A 16,821-nucleotide genomic window follows, 5' to 3' on the forward strand; every position below is an offset into this window, starting at 1 on the left:
ATGTTGTGTTGTGTGTCTTTGGTTGATGTCGAGACAAAACTTGGGATTTCCATTTTCAGTTTGTTGTCTTTTTATCCCGTATTGCTTGAAAGTGCATAGCTAGTCTTTAATTTGCAAATCGAATGAAAAGGAAATTATTATTACCATCAACTGGTCACTAACTGATCCCCAGTAATTTGCCTGTATTGGTTGTAAATGTTAAACAACAATCCTGATTCCAGTCAATTATGTTTTGTGCTTTTCCTCCTTTGTCTTTGGGATGGCAGGACATGTATCAGGTAAATCTTACCCTCCCCACGGTTCAGGATGTAGCCCTTATTTTTATTTTTTTCACCCTTTCCCCGTAGCTTTAGACGTGGAATTGAAACTGGGGTTTGTATGGAAGTGTATATGTTTATACACTACTATCCATACACCCACCGGTGTGCAACCGGTGCTCTCTGAACTTTATATAGTCCTCGTCATTCATTGGATATTTTGTGTGTAGTTGCAGTTAATGGTGAACATGTCAGGGCGCTGTACTTTATATTTGAAGATGGTAAAGGTGTGTGTGTGTGTGTGTGTAGTGTGTAGTCCTGTAACAGGACCTTCTACTCAGTGCCGCATGTTTTTGGATAATAGAGACAAGGTGTACAATCCCAGATTGTTAATCCTGTGGATGGCAGCAGGTTCAGCCCATCAGTGGGAACATAAGACGAGTGGTCAGCGCTGCCTAGTGGTGACCTGACAACTGGCAGCTCTGTGCCTGTTGATGAGTAAGAAGCTATGTTGGATTACTTGCAGGTCTTGTTCCATGACTTTACTGTGAAATGTGTTTTTCCGAACCATCCCATTGCCTCTCAAAACTGTGAAGTCCATCTGTTCTAGTGGCAGACCTTTTATTTTGCTTCCCCTCCTCTCTGTCGTATCGGAAATGGATTTTTTTTTTTTTTTATCACTTAAGGAGCGCTGATGTAGCTGGAAAATGATGTTATATTTCATTGTCAGTGATACCATCATGGGTGCAGGAAAATTGATTTGGGTTCCACTGCAACAGTAAATGACTTCTTGATACAGTAGTAGAAGATCAACCCTGTTGCACCAGATTTGATTGGTCTGGTGATCGTATCTCACTGACACTATCCGCTCTGTGTGACGCACAGGAAGCCAAACTCACCGACCAGCTGCCGCTCATCATCGTCTGTGACCGCTTTGACTTCGTCCACGACCTGGTCCTCTACCTGTACCGCAACAACCTGCAGAAGTACATCGAGATCTATGTTCAGAAGGTAAAGGGGGTCAATGAAGGGACATTCACATCACTATTCCACTGCATACTTTCTGAACAGACAATGACAGATTTATGGTAACATGCTTGTCTCAGGTGAATCCCAGCCGTCTGCCTGTTGTGATTGGAGGTCTCCTGGACGTGGACTGCTCAGAGGACGTCATCAAGAGCCTGATCCTGGTTGTCAGAGGACAATTCTCCACTGATGAACTGGTAGCTGAGGTGGAAAAGAGAAACAGGTGCTTCACTTTTCTACCTTTATTTTCTTTTACATTACAACTAAAATATTGAATTAATTTATTCCTCTGAAATCGGTGTAAATATTAAAACAAAAATGTAAAAAGGGTGACTGTGTGGTTTCCTTGAAACACCAAATACTTGAAATTAACCTTGTAAAACTTTACATGTCCAACTTTTGGGTTGTCAATGACTGACAATTTATGTCTGTCCGTATCTTAGAAATATGGAGTTATTACATGTTTGTTTTTTTGTATTTGTGCTGCATTTTATTTTCTCATTGAGCAGCTTTTATAATTGAATAGTAATATTAATGATCAGAAATATAATGATATTACTCTTTTCAAACTTGCTTTGTGTAACATAGTAATGCCGATCAAATTTTTAAAAAAAAACCAGTCAGTGCCTTGCCATTATTTTATTTTTCATTTGTTGAAATAAACATTTAGCAGCAATATTTGCACTGCTGGTCACATTTTTACAGTGTTACTGAGTTGTGGAAAATAATTCATGTTTTTGAGGAGTAACTTATAAACAATGATTTTGAAATACAAAAATATTTTCTTTATCAATTAACACAATCTAAAGAGGAACGTGCGACTTCTCCAAACAGACCTCCCATGTGTGAGCAGCCAAGAGTCCAACCATCCATTTGTCTCTCACAGGCTGAAGCTGTTGCTCCCCTGGCTGGAGTCTCGAATCCATGAAGGCTGTGAGGAGCCCGCTACCCATAATGCCCTGGCCAAGATCTACATCGACAGCAACAACAACCCCGAACGCTTCCTGAGGGAGAACCCGTTCTACGACAGCCGTGTGGTGGGAAAGTACTGCGAGAAGAGAGACCCTCATCTGGCCTGCGTGGCCTACGAGAGAGGCCAGTGTGACCAGGAGCTGATCAATGTGAGGAGGGGTGTTTTAATCTTCGCTCCGTGCGTGTCAGTCCACCTCGTTTTGTAGATGTTGTGGTGTGTTGTCGTCTTCCTTCTCTACAGCAGGACGCGTTGTAAACTTTTGTCCTTTTCACGTCAGGTCTGCAATGAGAACTCCCTCTTCAAGAGCTTGTCTCGCTACCTGGTGCGACGCAAAGACGCCGATCTGTGGGCCAGCGTGCTGCTCGAGACCAACCCCTTCAGACGGCCACTCATTGACCAGGTGCAGTATACACAAGACGAGTTCCTTTTTTTTTTTTTTTTTTTTTTTTTACTCTGCACTCCTGCCTGGTGCCTTTCTAAGCATCCGTTCCTTTCCGTCGGCCCTTTCAGGTGGTGCAGACGGCGCTGTCAGAAACCCAGGACCCGGAGGAGGTGTCCGTCACCGTCAAGGCTTTCATGACCGCCGACCTGCCCAACGAGCTCATTGAGCTGCTGGAGAAGATTGTGCTGGACAACTCTGTCTTCAGTGAACACAGGTGTTTAGCAGTGACATGTTGGACCTCTGCTGTTTTTTGGAGCCACTTCAAAGTCCTCTACAAGACTAGAGTTTTTTATTTTTTTTAATTTTCCTCTTTCCCACAGAAATCTGCAGAACCTGCTGATCCTGACGGCGATCAAAGCTGACCGTACTCGTGTGATGGAGTACATCAGCAGGCTCGACAACTACGACGCCCCGGACATCGCAAACATCGCCATCAGCAATGAGCTCTTCGAGGAGGCCTTTGCCATTTTTAAGAAGTTTGACGTCAACACCTCCGCTGTGCAGGTCCGTCATTACTCTAACTCTTAGACTGATACCTTATCGACTGAAGAGGAGTTGGTCATCCTTTTTTTTTTTTTTTTTTTTTTGTCCCTAGGTGCTGATCGAGCATATTGGCAACCTGGACCGGGCCTATGAGTTCGCAGAGCGCTGCAACGAGCCAGCCGTGTGGAGCCAGCTGGCCAAAGCTCAGCTGCAGAAGGAGCTGGTGAAGGAGGCCATCGACTCCTACATCAAAGCCGACGACCCCTCTGCGTACATGGAGGTGGTGCAGGCTGCTGATAAGAGCGGTGAGAACACGTGTTTAGCTCAAGAAAGAAAAGACTTTGCTGAGATTTTATTTGATAGATTGTGTGTAAGGCCACGCTGTTCCGTTTGTGCTCAAGAGGACTTGAACAAAGTGGACGGGGAAATAATATCATCTGACTTTTTGTGAGATGACCAATCGCTCTGAACCGAAAGGAGGCTGGAAGCGGTTTGTTTTTTGTCAGTGCGACTTTGATTGAAAATAATAGTTCAGTTCATTTGAGTTTTCTCCTCCAGGGATGTTAGCTGTGAGCAGCTGGTGAAGCATTTCTGCTGCTACAGCAGTTATTGAAACTACACACAATACAGTCGAGGCAGTGTTGCACAACTAGAAAAGAACTTGTTTCATGTGAAATCACACCAACAGCTTGATATAACAGTAAATGTGTTCCAGGTAACTGGGAGGACTTGGTCAAATTCCTTCAGATGGCTCGTAAGAAGGCCCGAGAATCGTACGTGGAGACGGAGCTCATCTTTGCTTTGGCCAAAACCAACCGTCTGGCTGAACTTGAAGAGTTCATTAATGGACCCAACAATGCCCACATCCAACAGGTCAGTCTCACTTTCACACGAGCCCGACCATAACGAGCTGCCAAATTCAAAACCGAAACGCAAATTGTTTATGATACTGTTGTGTCATTTTTAGGTCGGTGATCGCTGCTATGACGAGAAAATGTACGACGCCGCTAAACTGCTGTACAACAATGTGTCCAACTTCGGCCGTCTGGCTTCGACTCTGGTTCACCTCGGAGAGTACCAGGCCGCCGTGGACGGCGCCCGCAAGGCCAACAGCACCCGCACCTGGAAAGAGGTGTGCTTCGCCTGCGTGGACGGACAGGAGTTCAGACTGGCCCAGATGTGCGGCCTCCACATCGTGGTGCACGCCGACGAGCTGGAGGAGCTGATCAACTACTACCAAGTAAGGTGGAAACGAGACGTGTCGTTTGGACTCCTGTAGTCTTACCATTAAAGCTACATTCAAAACAGCCTACAAACAACCAAACATTTACCACATGCCGCCCTCCTTGTTCCCTCTCAGGACCGCGGGTACTTTGAGGAGTTGATCACCATGCTGGAGGCCGCCCTGGGCCTGGAGCGCGCTCACATGGGGATGTTCACAGAGCTCGCCATCCTTTACTCCAAGTTCAAGCCACAGAAGATGAGGGAGCACCTGGAGCTCTTCTGGTCCAGAGTCAACATCCCCAAGGTCCTGAGAGCAGCCGAGCAGGCTCACCTGTGGGCCGAACTGGTCTTCCTGTACGACAAGTACGAGGAGTTCGACAACGCCATCATCACCATGATGAACCACCCGACAGACGCCTGGAAGGAGGGCCAGTTCAAAGACATCATCACCAAGGTACGCTTCGATTTCAGACTTTATCATAAGGACACACGGACTCGACTGCTCGGCACTTAAAATGACTGATTTCTTGTAGTAATATTCTGTAATAATCTGCAGTCCTCATATCGCACTCCATCATCCGAGCCAGCGTTTCTGTTTCTTTGTGTTGTATTTATTTGCTGTTTTCATGAATGAATCTGTCTCCCCGTCTGCACCCGGTGTAGGTGGCCAACGTGGAGCTGTACTACAAAGCCACCCAGTTCTACCTGGAGTTCAAGCCCTTGTTACTGAATGACTTGCTCATCGTGCTGTCGCCCCGGCTGGACCACTCGCGTGCCGTCAACTTCTTCAGCAAGGTACACTTTTGATCTCCCTCATCGGGATGAGGCTGGACCGAGACAAAACATTTCCCCTGCTGTTTAAACTGAGCTGATCACTGGACGTGTCTGTCAACAGGTGAAACAGCTGCCTCTGGTCAAACCGTACCTCCGCTCAGTACAGAGCCACAACAACAAATCAGTCAATGAAGCACTTAACAACCTCTTCATCACAGAGGAGGACTATCAGGTGAGCGTCTCGCCCTCTTGTCCCACTTCTTTTTATTTCAGCAAATATCATGGCGCTCTGACTCGCTATTTACTTTGTCTCTCGGCCTCCAGGCACTGCGGACATCAATAGATGCCTACGACAACTTTGACAACATCTCGCTGGCGCAGCGTTTGGAGAAGCACGAGCTGATCGAGTTCCGGAGAATCGCTGCCTACCTCTTCAAGGGCAACAACCGCTGGAAACAGAGTGTGGAGCTCTGCAAGAAGGACAAGCTCTACAAGGTGCTTTTTCCTTTTTCACTTGGTTTCTTTGTGAACGGTTATGAATGGAGGTCCGGATTGGCTGGAGGATGTTTTCCAAACTTTTTGTTATCAGTGGAACGAGGCTTCATTAGTGAGCGATCACTGGGGGGGGGGGGGGACGTACATCACCATTTTACATGCGGACTTCCTACACAAAGTCTCGTTATTGTCAGTGAGATCATTTCTGTTTGGACGAGACTTCATTTCACGAGACACATTTGTTCCTACTTTTTGAGCGTGATAAGGTTGTTTGTTATATTATGGCATTATTAAGAAGATCTTCTGAGACAGGGAGGGGGGGGGGGTCGCTGGAACTCGTTTAAGTAAAATTCTTTTTAAAAGTTTCACGGTGAGGGAGGGCACCGGGGGTCCGTACGGTCTGTCTCGCACCGTTCCTGATCCCGTCGGCGCTGCCTCTCCCCCGCAGGATGCCATGCAGTACGCGTCGGAGTCCAAGGACACGGAGCTGGCTGAGGAGCTGCTGTCCTGGTTCCTCCAGGACAACAAGCAGGAGTGTTTCGCCGCCTGCCTCTTCACCTGCTACGACCTGCTGCGGCCCGACGTGGTGCTGGAGACCGCCTGGAGGCACAACATCATGGACTTTTCAATGCCATACTTCATTCAGGTCATGAGGGAGTACCTCAGCAAGGTGAGTCAGCGGCTTCCTGTTAAGAGAGAAGATCCGAACACGTCAAAACTCCCGCACATGTTCTCAAACTGTAATCGTTGTCGATTTTAAAAGTATGAATCTCCTCTTTATTTGAACTTATCTAACTTACTATAAACTGTCAGCATCACATGAAAGACACGCCAAGAGCTTTGCCTGCCTCCTCTGCCCGTTGTCTTCATGGGGAAATCCTTTTAATTGTCTGTGCTGCACCTCTTCTCTTCCAGGTTGATGCAGTTAAGGAACAGGTGAAAGTTTAAAGCTCGTGTTTGGAAGTATTATTTAGCTCAGAAGATTGCGGCCTTGAGTCTGCATGGTTTTAGCTACAACACGCATTGCACTCTCACTGATGCGTCTCGTCGAGCTGCCGTGACCGTTGGGCAGCGCTGACGGCAGCGAGTCTCCGATGAAACCTGCGGAGGAGGAACTGTAGCGTTGGAGACTTTGTGTTCATCGTTACGTCGTAGTTCGATGGCGAAGATGCACTTTAATGACTTCGACATATTTCACGCTCCGACTGCTGCCGGTCCTCAAAGCTTCCACACATATTTTGCATTTATTGTGCATTTCCTCACAACGCGGAGCTGTGTGTGTTCTTTGGACGGCTGGTGTGTGTCCGTGTCTGGTGTCTGGTTATTGGAAAGGCGCATGTGTGAAAATGTGTCTTGCTGACGCGCAGCAGCCGGCTGCTGGTTGTGCCTGGCTTCCTGCAGGAAGGCTTTGAACTGTAGGGAGCACCTGGCCCGACAGTCACCTTCCTCCACCCCTCCTCCTCCTCTTCCTCCCCCCCCCTCCACCACCTCACCAAACTGCAGCTCATTTAATGGCAGCGGTGTCAAACTTCCAGCATGGGTCTGTTTGTTTCCAGCGATTCGACATTGTTGGCGTTGTGTGCAGAGAATCTCATTTTAACAGCGAGTTTATGAACAAACAGAATAATAAAATGCATATGCAGGAGATAAAAGATGTACATTGTCGAGCAGCGAGCCCTTATTGCGTTTAGCTCTCAAGATAACCTGCATCCAGGTGCTGCTGCTTTCCCCCCAGAACTTCCTATCGCTGCATCCGACTGCTGCCTGAGGAAATTCTTCCTTTTAACAATGTTTTTTTTGTTTCTGTTTCTATTAATTCTGCCAGACAGAAAGGAGGCCCTGAACCTTTCAGGTTTTTTGTTTGTGGTATCCAGGATTAATAGTTTGAATACTTCTGTTGTTGTTGTATTTTATAGTCAAGAAAGAAGTGAAGAACAATACTCATGTTGTCGGAAACTCGGCACACTGCTTTTTTAGTTTTTTTTTTATTCCTGACGCGTCAGAAAAACCCTCCGGTTTTGAGGCTAACTTCATACAAAGTACAATAAAGAAGAAAAGATGTGAAATAGAATAACAGTTTGTGTGACCACTCTTAAAAACGGCACCGAGTTTTTCAAGCAACTTGTCAGTGCAGCCTGGAGAACTTTCCACGGTTCTTCAGTGGGAAGTTCTCCCTCGAGACCTGCTCATCTTTTAGGGGATTTTTTTCTTCTTTGCAATCGCACCGTCAGCAGTTAACACTGAAATGACAGATGGCGGCTGGTGTAGCAGCAACAACAACAACAAACAACTTTTTCTTTCTTTTCTTTCTTTTTTTTTTTAAAGCTAACTTTACGATCTTGCCGTTTACACGACTACATTTGACACGTCTGATGATGTGTTAGCTCACTGAAAGAATGTCCCTCCAGTACGATCAGTTCCTGCAGTGTGAACACACAGAAAGGGGGGTACTTTCTCTAGCAGTTATTAGAACTGTTAAAAAGTTCCTCCGGCCTGAAAGCGCCTCGTGATATTGAGAGCTTGAGGCACCGCTGTTTAAATTCTTATCCACCACGACCCCAACAGATGGCATGGCCCCCCCTCACAGGCCTGTTTTCCGTCGTTTACTTATTCAGGGTTTCAGCTTTGCTCTAAATGTTTTTTTGTTTTGTTTTTTTCCATTGCAGGTAGATAATCTAGAAACCTCAGAGTCCGTACGGAAAGAGGAGGAGCAGGCGACAGAGACGCAACCCATCGTCTATGGTAACGGTCCTCCAATGACACCGCCGTCCAGTTCACTGTGATCATTTTCAAAGGGAGCACATGGCGTCGTTTGGCCCTCAGATCATCCAGCTTTGAATACTAGAATTTATGAAAGCTCCGTATTAGATACGGCAGTGTGTGATTCAACATGGCTGCAGTAGAGTAGCTGAGAAACAATACCACAAATTACTCTTTTTTTTTTTTTTTTTTACACAACTAACACTGGAAATGATGAAGACACTTGCATATGACAAGGTAATAGAAAATGTAAACCATACTTTGGTGTTTCATTTTTACCTCTACTGAAGATTTCCTCTAGAAATATTTTTTTTATATAATAAACAAAATGAACCAAAACAACGGCGAAGAGGAAAATCGTGTGTAAATAATAAGGAGAATAAACAGTCAACAAAATTTAAATCAAGACTCCAAACCTCTCGGAACTAAAAGGAAGTCACATTTCAGTTTGAATGTAATATTATTATTTAGCAGCTTGTTTCCTAGATTTTGTTTTTGTCAATGCTTTTCTATAGAAGAAACCATAAAGTGCATCTTTGGATGGATGGAATAAAAACAACAACACTGAATGGAAATGCTATCGACTCTTCCAGTCCATAAAATAATTCATAAACCGTTACTGATGGGTTTGGGTTAAATCTCAAAACAAATTGCTCCCAAATGTAAACCGTCGACGGGACTTGAAAACAATTCAAACTTAAAGTACAAGTAAAAATCATACACACAAAAGTGCTGTGGCGTGTTGCTCTGGTTTCCAAACAGCTAAATGTTTAAAAACCTTTCCCGTGTGCGTCTTGCAGGAACACCCCAGCTGATGCTGACCGCCGGCCCCAGCGTGCCCGTCGCCCCTCAGCAAGCTTACGGCTACGGCTACCAGGCGCCTGCAGGATACGTTCAGCCAGCAGCTCAGCCCGGCTTCGGCTATGGCATGTAAAGATCCCCCCCCCTCTCCCCATTTCCCCACCCCACACCACCACCACCACCTCCAGGCTGGAGCTACCATCCATCCATCTCCCACTGTCCTTCACCAGACCATGGTCGTCTATCTGCCCTCCACCAGGAGCACCGATACCACCAACAAACTTTTTTTTTTTTTTTTTTCTTTAAACTTTCCCGCTTTTTAAACTTTCATGAAGGACTCTGTTTTATTTCTGTTGTCAAAGAAAAAGATTGAATCACAAAGATTAATTTTCTCACATTCCTTATTGAATAGATTAATTTTTTTTCTTATGTCTATTTTATTTGAATGGGAAATGGTTTATGTACAATGGGGGGCTTGTGGGAAGAGCTAGTCCTCTTCTCAGTTGAAAAAGAAAAGGTCTGTTGTGAAGCATCTGATTTGCACTCTAGTGAGAAGAAATTAATTGTAGACTCTCTTCCTTTTGATGTGTGTGAGCAGCTTCTTCTGTCCGACTGTAAAATGCATTTAATTATTATATATTCCAACACGGAAAAAAACCCGCTACCATGTTCTTCTGTATTTGAACACGAGACTTCCGCTTCCGTGACCACAATCCTAAAACACTACGCTGTACCAGTCATGTCCCCACGCTCACACTGTAGGGCTGTTTGTTGAGGGGGAATCCCAGAGAGTATTTTACATACGATTTACAGGAAGGTTGGGAGTCTTTCCGGCAAAGCCTGCGCAGAACTCTCCCAGATGAATTCACCTTCGGAGGGCGTGTCCATGTGCTTTACTTACTGCTCTAACGTGGGACCTTTCCACCTCAGGAGGGACTGCAGACTTGTGTTCGACTAACGCGCCCCTTCCTTCTTCTTCTTTACTGCTGCGGTTTGTTTCTGCTGGATATCATTTAAGGTCTCTGTTACTGAGTGTGCAGGAGAGATTTTTCACCCCTTCCTCTCCTCGTGTCCTGTTTGCGGGTCGCCTTTTAATCCTTTCAGTTGACCTGCTTGTCCAGAAAACAACATCACAACACTTGTGGTAATTTGAAGTTTTTATCAAAGGCTTGTGTGTGTATACATGAAAATCAATCATTAACTTCATTGAACTTATATTCTTATCTAAATTACCTTAGATTTAAATTGTGCACTTAAGATACTTGATTGTGCATAATCAGGATCATAATGAATGAAACAGCGGTTTTGTTTTCCACTTAAAAATAAAGGCTTCTTGTTTGTCAAGAACAGTGTGATGGTGTCTTAATGGACTGTTTAGTCCCCCCCACCAAACAAACAAACAAAACAACAACAGGGAAGTGGTCGTGGTTCTGCGAGGAGCGGTGGATGCTGAGCAGAGTGCTCGACTGCAGTGGGAACAAGTTAGTTTGTAGTCCGATGCAACGTTGTACAAAAGAATATGACGACACACTTGATGTCTATTTCCAAACGGTTTCAGCGTGTTTCTATTAGCTGACAGGCCAAGTTTGACGTGAACTCTGACCTCGGGAGTATTTGAATCTGTACAGGCCTCAGTTGAAGTCCTTAAACACCTTAAAGCCGAATCTTCAACAACAGTCGGGTGCAGTGAACCATCACAAACGTGTCGAGACTGTCGGAGAGCCATCTGATGCTCTTCACCACAAGAATGTCTTACTAGCACCCCCCCTGCTGGTAGATGTAGGACGGTGCAAGAAGGAAAATCTGCCCTGTAAATAGTCATCTGCTTGTTCCGAGCTGTGATTCATGGGACAAAATGTGAATAAAGTCCTCCGGCAGTTTAATTATCAAGGTTAACAATACTTGCGTTGAAGGGCTATTAACAGCTGTGCCGGGACACGACAAATTTATTCCAGGAAGTTTGAAAGACGGCCAGAGCATTCAGGGAAAAATCAAACCAAATGTTAAGTCCTGTTACACCAAATTGTTAATTATAGCAGCCTCCAAAGGATTAAATACTTCAGAATAATAAGAACGACTCTAATTTCAGACTTAATTTTTCTTTATTTTCATCTTTGAGGACCAACCGGTCTGGTTCACGTGGACGACTCCACCATGAAAACTGAACTATCGCAGTGAAGGAAGGTGTCATTACTGCGATTCAACAGTCGGCCGATATCTCCTGCGACAGACACGGAGTCGGTTGTGAAAAAATATAACTAATCGGAACTCCAATGCAAATAGTTTGTACAGCCAGCATGTTGAATGCACGTCCAACAGAGGCACGCTGGAACTCTAATAGAGCTTCAAGTCTCCGGTGACACTGTCAATCAGATCAGTCGGGCCGGGACCGATACTCAGCACGGTGCGGGACCCGGGTGAGATTTGTGTCCTTCCTGCATCCTGGATCAAGCTGACAAGAAGTCCCACTTCTTTGGCACGACTCAGCAGATCAATCAGGGTGTCCTCATCGGGAGCCTTCACCACCACCTTGGGCTGACCGCAGTACTCCCACCGTTTGAGCAGCTCAGGGTGCCTGCGCTTGACCTGCTTGTAAGCTGATACAGCAGCGTGGGAGCACTGGGCAGCGACCTTCCCTTTGCCCATCTTCAGGTCATTTCGGACCACCAGGATCATCTTGAACTCGCCTCCTTCTCCCATCACACTCGGGTCACCGTTGCTATTCTCAACCACTATCGGCTGGCTTTCGGGTGCCGGTTCAGAGCGGACCCGGAAGTGCCAGCCGATGAAGAGCCCACAGCCCAGTCCTGCTACGACACCCAAACACGGCAGACCATACGACAAACTCATGTTGTGAAACCTGCAGAAATCACACAGCAGAAAGTGGAGGTTAGAAATTATTACTTGACATTAAAGATGATTTGAATAACTCCCATCACAAACTCCATTCAGGTGTATGAGTGTGCGTGTACATGTATATGTATGTATGTACATACACATATATATGTAGGTAGTTAGTTACTTTATTAATCCCCAAGGGGAAATTCTTTCGCTACAGCAGCATTTATAGATACAGGAAAGCAGTAAAATAACAGTACAAAATATTAAATATAAAAATGCACAGTATATACAATAAAATAGAATAAAATAAAATAGAATAATTCAATTAAAACTAACTAAACAATAGTGCAAAGTTTTTTTTAAAAATATATTTAAACGAACAACAAAAACAGTCAACAGTGTTATTGTTGTGTGATGGATTTTGCCAGAGGTGAGTTATTGTACAGTCTGATGGCAGTGGGCAGGAATGATCTCCTGTATCAGGGATGATCTCCTGTATCAGGAATGATCTCCTGTATCACGAATGATCTCCTGTATCTGTCCTTGTGACAGCGGAGCTGGAGGAGTCTTTTGGAGAAAGTGCTCCGCTGTCCTTGCAGCAGGTGGTGGAGAGGGTGGACAGGATTATCCAATATGGATAATAGTTTCCTCAGCGTCCTCCTCTCCACCACCTTTTCCAGATTGTCCAGTTTGCAGCCAATGATGGAGCCGGCCTTCTTAACCAGCTTGTTAAGTCTGTTGGTGTCTCCGGCTCCAATGCTGCTCCCCCAGCAGACTACGGAGAAGTAGACTGGTAGAACATCTCCAACATCTCGCTGCACACGTCAAAGGACCGAAGTCTCCTCAAGAAAAAGAGTCGACTCATCCCCTTCTTGTAGACAGCGTTGATGTTGGTCTTTCAGTTCAGTCTGTTGTCATGGAGACACCAGGTACTTGTACTCCTCCACCATGTCCACCTCCTCTCCCAGAACTCTCAGCGGTTGTGGAGCCGTCGTCTTCCTCCTGAAGTCGACCACCATCTCTCTGGTCTTGGCCACGTTCAGGAGCAGGTGATTTCTTCCCGCCCACTCCACAAAGTCATCCACTACTGCCCTGTACTCCTCCTCCCGTCCATCCCTTATACATCCTACCACTGCAGAGTCATCAGAGAACTTCTGCAGATGTCTTGACTCTGAGTTGTACTGGAAGTCAGTTGTGTATAAGGTGAACAGGAAGGAGACAGAACAGTTCCCTGAGGAGCTCCAGTACCACTGACCACCGTATCAGACAGCACACTGCCCAGACGGACAAACTGTGGTCTGCCTGTCAGGTAGTCATTGATCCAGGAGACGGTGGACGCGTCCACCCCCACCACCCGCAGCTTCTCACTCAGCAGCAGTGGTTGGATGGTGTTAAATGCACTGGAGAAATCAAAGAAAGTGATTCTCACAGAGCCACTAGTTCCGTCCAGGTGAGACTGAGCTCGTTGCAGCAGGTAGATGATGGCGTCGTCCACTCCCACATGAGGCTGGTACGCAAATTGCAGCGGGTCCAGAGAAGATTTCACCAGCGGCCTGAGGTGGGCCAAGACCAGCCTCTCCAGCACCTTCATCACATGAGATGTGAGGGCAACCGGTCGGTAGTCGTTGAGGCCAGATGGAGTCGTCTTCTTGGGGACAGGAACCAGACAGGACGTCTTCCACAGCACCGGGACCTCCTCCTGCTTCAGGCTCAGGTTGAAGACCTGTACATGTATACATGTATGTACGTACGTATGCACATACATGTATACATGTATGTGTGTGTGTGTGTGTTATATGTATATTATATATATATGTTATATGTATATTATATGTTATATATTATATATATATATATTATATAACATATATATATATATTATATATATATATATATGTTATATGTATATTATATGTGTGTGTGTATATATATATATATATACATACATGTATGTACACACACACACACACATGTATGTATATATATGTACATCCATGTATGTATGTATGTATGTATATATATATATATATATATAGGTAGGTAGGTAGGTAGGTATATACTTTATTAATCCCCGAGGGGAAATTTTTTCGCCACAACAGCATACATACAGGAGCAATAATAGAAACAATAGAATAAAATAATAATAGAATAGAATAATATAATAGAAAAGCAATAAAATAAAAAATATAAATATAAAATATAAAATGCACAGTACATACAGTATATATACAGTACATTAAATATCTATATATATTATATACAACAAACCAATAAACACAGTCAATATATATATATATATATATATATATACATACGGTATAGTATATATCTATATATATAATATACATATAATATACATATAATATACAAGCAAGAAACCAAGAAACACAGTCAACAGTGTTATTGTACTGTGATGGATTTTGCCAGAGGTGAGTTATTGTAAAGTCTTATGGCAGTGGGCAGGAATGATCTCCTGTATCTGTCCTTGTGACAGCGGAGCTGGAGGAACCTGTTAGAGAAAGTGCTCCGCTGTCCCTGCAGCAGGTGGTGGAGAGGGTGGACAGGATTATCCAAGATGGACAATAAAATAAATATATACACATGTATATATCTTGATTTATATATTGTTGTTGTTAAATGTTGAAGCACGTAGTAATTTGAAGTAATTTTTTTACAGTGTGATGAAACTCAGTTCATTTCGTTGTTTATGTTCCGGATGATAAAGTTTAAATAATAAAGTTTAAATAATAAAGTTGATCTGAACTTTGCGTGCTAACAAGCAGCTAATGAAGTTAGCTGGAAGTGACACTAGCAAAGCTAACATTAGCTTCCTGGCTACAAGCAAGACTTAAAGGCGAGATAAAAACGGTATTCTACAAAATGACCGCTTCAGTAAAGTCAACGTCGCTTTCCCAGCGAACAGTCGTGTTTCCTGACATGTGAAGCCCCAGCTGTCTGAGCGCGGAGCAGCAGAGCGGCGACATAACGTACCTGCTCCGATCGACGCGCCGTCGGCATGAATGAAGCTTCGTGACCTGTCGTCCCATGGTGATGACGTCACGACGCCATCGCGTCTCCGAAAAAGAAAAACATTTACTTTTAAATTAAATGTCGTCAAGATACACGCGAAAAATAACAAAAAACAGTTTACGTAAGATAAACAAGAGAAAAGAAAACACATGAATACGTGTTTACGACGACATGATGACGCCACTGTGTTCAACAATTACAGCACATGACCGCAATTTGACTAAATACAATAACATAATAAAAAAAGAAACAAATAACCTGCTGGTTTAACATTGACCCATTGAAGAACGTACATCATAAACAACAACTAGATTTAGCCAACAGGAAATAAAACAGAACATAAACTTAAACTCACATTTAACTAAATACACTAGAAAGTAAGTATATTTTAGTCTCCAATTTTAATCGAAGCAATACTGTATCTCATTATCTTATATTTGGGGAAATTGCTGATCTAGGCGAATTTTGATTGCATTAAGAAAAAGAAGCACATGGACATATAAACAGAGGGAGGTAAAGAGGTGTCTCCAAACTACTAGCGGGTGGTCCAACATACCAGAATAATTTGTACGGGTTTTATATAATACAGTTCAAAGGTCAGGGTTTGAGTCCGGGAAGAGACAAAGTGGATTTCTTAATTTTTTTTTATTTTTTTTTAAATGGATTTGAAGCATAAACCACAAGTTTTTTGTTTTTTTTAACCCTGACCACGTTGTTTATTAGGTGGGCACGAGCACCTTTGGGTTTGTCTTTAACCCGAGCTGTCCCACAGTCTCTGGACGTCCATCAGTCAGGTGGAGGTGAAACAGTGTTTGCCCGACATGCTCTGATTTTAAAATAGCGACAATAACGTCTAAAGATCAAGGCAGCTCAGTGCATGATGGGAAGATGTTGTTTCAACTACATGACGTTTTACAGAACCTTGAAGTTGTTGAATTGGACAGATTAAGATTGTATTTGTCTGATTTTGAAAGTTTATTGTGTGAACAGAATAAATGTTGTGATTGATTATCAGTCAGAGAGACTGAATACATTCATATTAAAGATCAATAAACGGTCTACAATATATCACAGTTCAGTCTGTTGTATATTAATAATGGAATCATTTATTTATTGAAGTATTTAACAACATAAAACTTCTGGAAATTGGGATTTGAGAATTCAGAAAACTAACATCTGTACAGATGTGATAGTCTTCTGATTTAATAGTGAATGTTGTCTTGTATTTCTTTCCTCTATGTTTTATTACTCATTCATGTTTTAAGTATATTTATGTAGTTTTAGAGGGGCAGGTCTGCTCAGCTGATTTATTTGCAGCTGCAAACTCATGAGGTGCTGATTTATGAGAATTCCTGTAAAACAGAGGTTGGACCACAAACAGAGATCACAGATCACCCGTGAAATATTTTAATAGGCTGCCGTGTCATAATTAAACAATTGGAGGCTGCATATAAACTGATATCTAAGTTTGAGAACATTTTATTAGATGGGGATCAGCTCCAACAGGACTGTTTCTCTGACTTCATCTTCGTAGATTGGTTGGACTGAAGGCTGCTGGAAACTGTCTGACTTGATTGCAGCTGTTTGTTTCTCATCTGCTTTAATCTCCAACGAGCCTATTATATAATATAGCACTATGCACAAAGGTTTGTCAGCACCAACCAGCACCCAGAACACATTCTTCTTCTTTGAGTTTTAAGGGCAGCTTGCATCCA

At 43.8% G+C, this 16,821-nt stretch overlaps 2 protein-coding genes across 2 annotated transcripts in view; one reads left to right on the forward strand and one right to left on the reverse strand.

Moving 5' to 3' along the window:
- cltca (clathrin, heavy chain a (Hc)) overlaps positions 1-10,582 on the forward strand; it is a 32,089-nt gene extending 21,507 nt beyond the window's left edge. Inside the window, exons 15-30 of the mRNA XM_069724110.1 lie at positions 1,143-1,268; positions 1,364-1,506; positions 2,170-2,404; positions 2,534-2,656; positions 2,767-2,912; positions 3,019-3,202; positions 3,294-3,486; positions 3,897-4,054; positions 4,149-4,421; positions 4,542-4,859; positions 5,069-5,200; positions 5,301-5,411; positions 5,504-5,674; positions 6,123-6,344; positions 8,341-8,416; positions 9,235-10,582. Coding sequence (XP_069580211.1) covers positions 1,143-1,268; positions 1,364-1,506; positions 2,170-2,404; positions 2,534-2,656; positions 2,767-2,912; positions 3,019-3,202; positions 3,294-3,486; positions 3,897-4,054; positions 4,149-4,421; positions 4,542-4,859; positions 5,069-5,200; positions 5,301-5,411; positions 5,504-5,674; positions 6,123-6,344; positions 8,341-8,416; positions 9,235-9,368 — 2,745 coding nt within the window. The 3' untranslated portion in view covers positions 9,369-10,582. The remainder of the gene's footprint in view (positions 1-1,142; positions 1,269-1,363; positions 1,507-2,169; positions 2,405-2,533; positions 2,657-2,766; positions 2,913-3,018; positions 3,203-3,293; positions 3,487-3,896; positions 4,055-4,148; positions 4,422-4,541; positions 4,860-5,068; positions 5,201-5,300; positions 5,412-5,503; positions 5,675-6,122; positions 6,345-8,340; positions 8,417-9,234) is intronic.
- A 716-nt stretch (positions 10,583-11,298) lies between these two features.
- ptrh2 (peptidyl-tRNA hydrolase 2) lies at positions 11,299-15,106 on the reverse strand. The gene is made up of 2 exons (XM_069724112.1): positions 15,068-15,106; positions 11,299-12,095 (listed from the first exon to the last, which is right to left on the reverse strand). The coding sequence occupies exon 2, from the start codon at positions 12,083-12,085 to the stop codon at positions 11,570-11,572; it is 516 nt and encodes a 171-aa protein (XP_069580213.1). The 5' UTR covers positions 12,086-12,095; positions 15,068-15,106; the 3' UTR covers positions 11,299-11,569.
- Between the last annotated feature and the right edge of the window lie 1,715 nt (positions 15,107-16,821).

Source organism: Brachyistius frenatus, unplaced genomic scaffold (genome assembly GCF_029030835.1).
Source record: "Brachyistius frenatus isolate BFR_SWC_R1_liver_20210118 unplaced genomic scaffold, ASM2903083v1 Contig_361, whole genome shotgun sequence".
NCBI lineage: Eukaryota > Metazoa > Chordata > Actinopteri > Embiotocidae > Brachyistius > Brachyistius frenatus.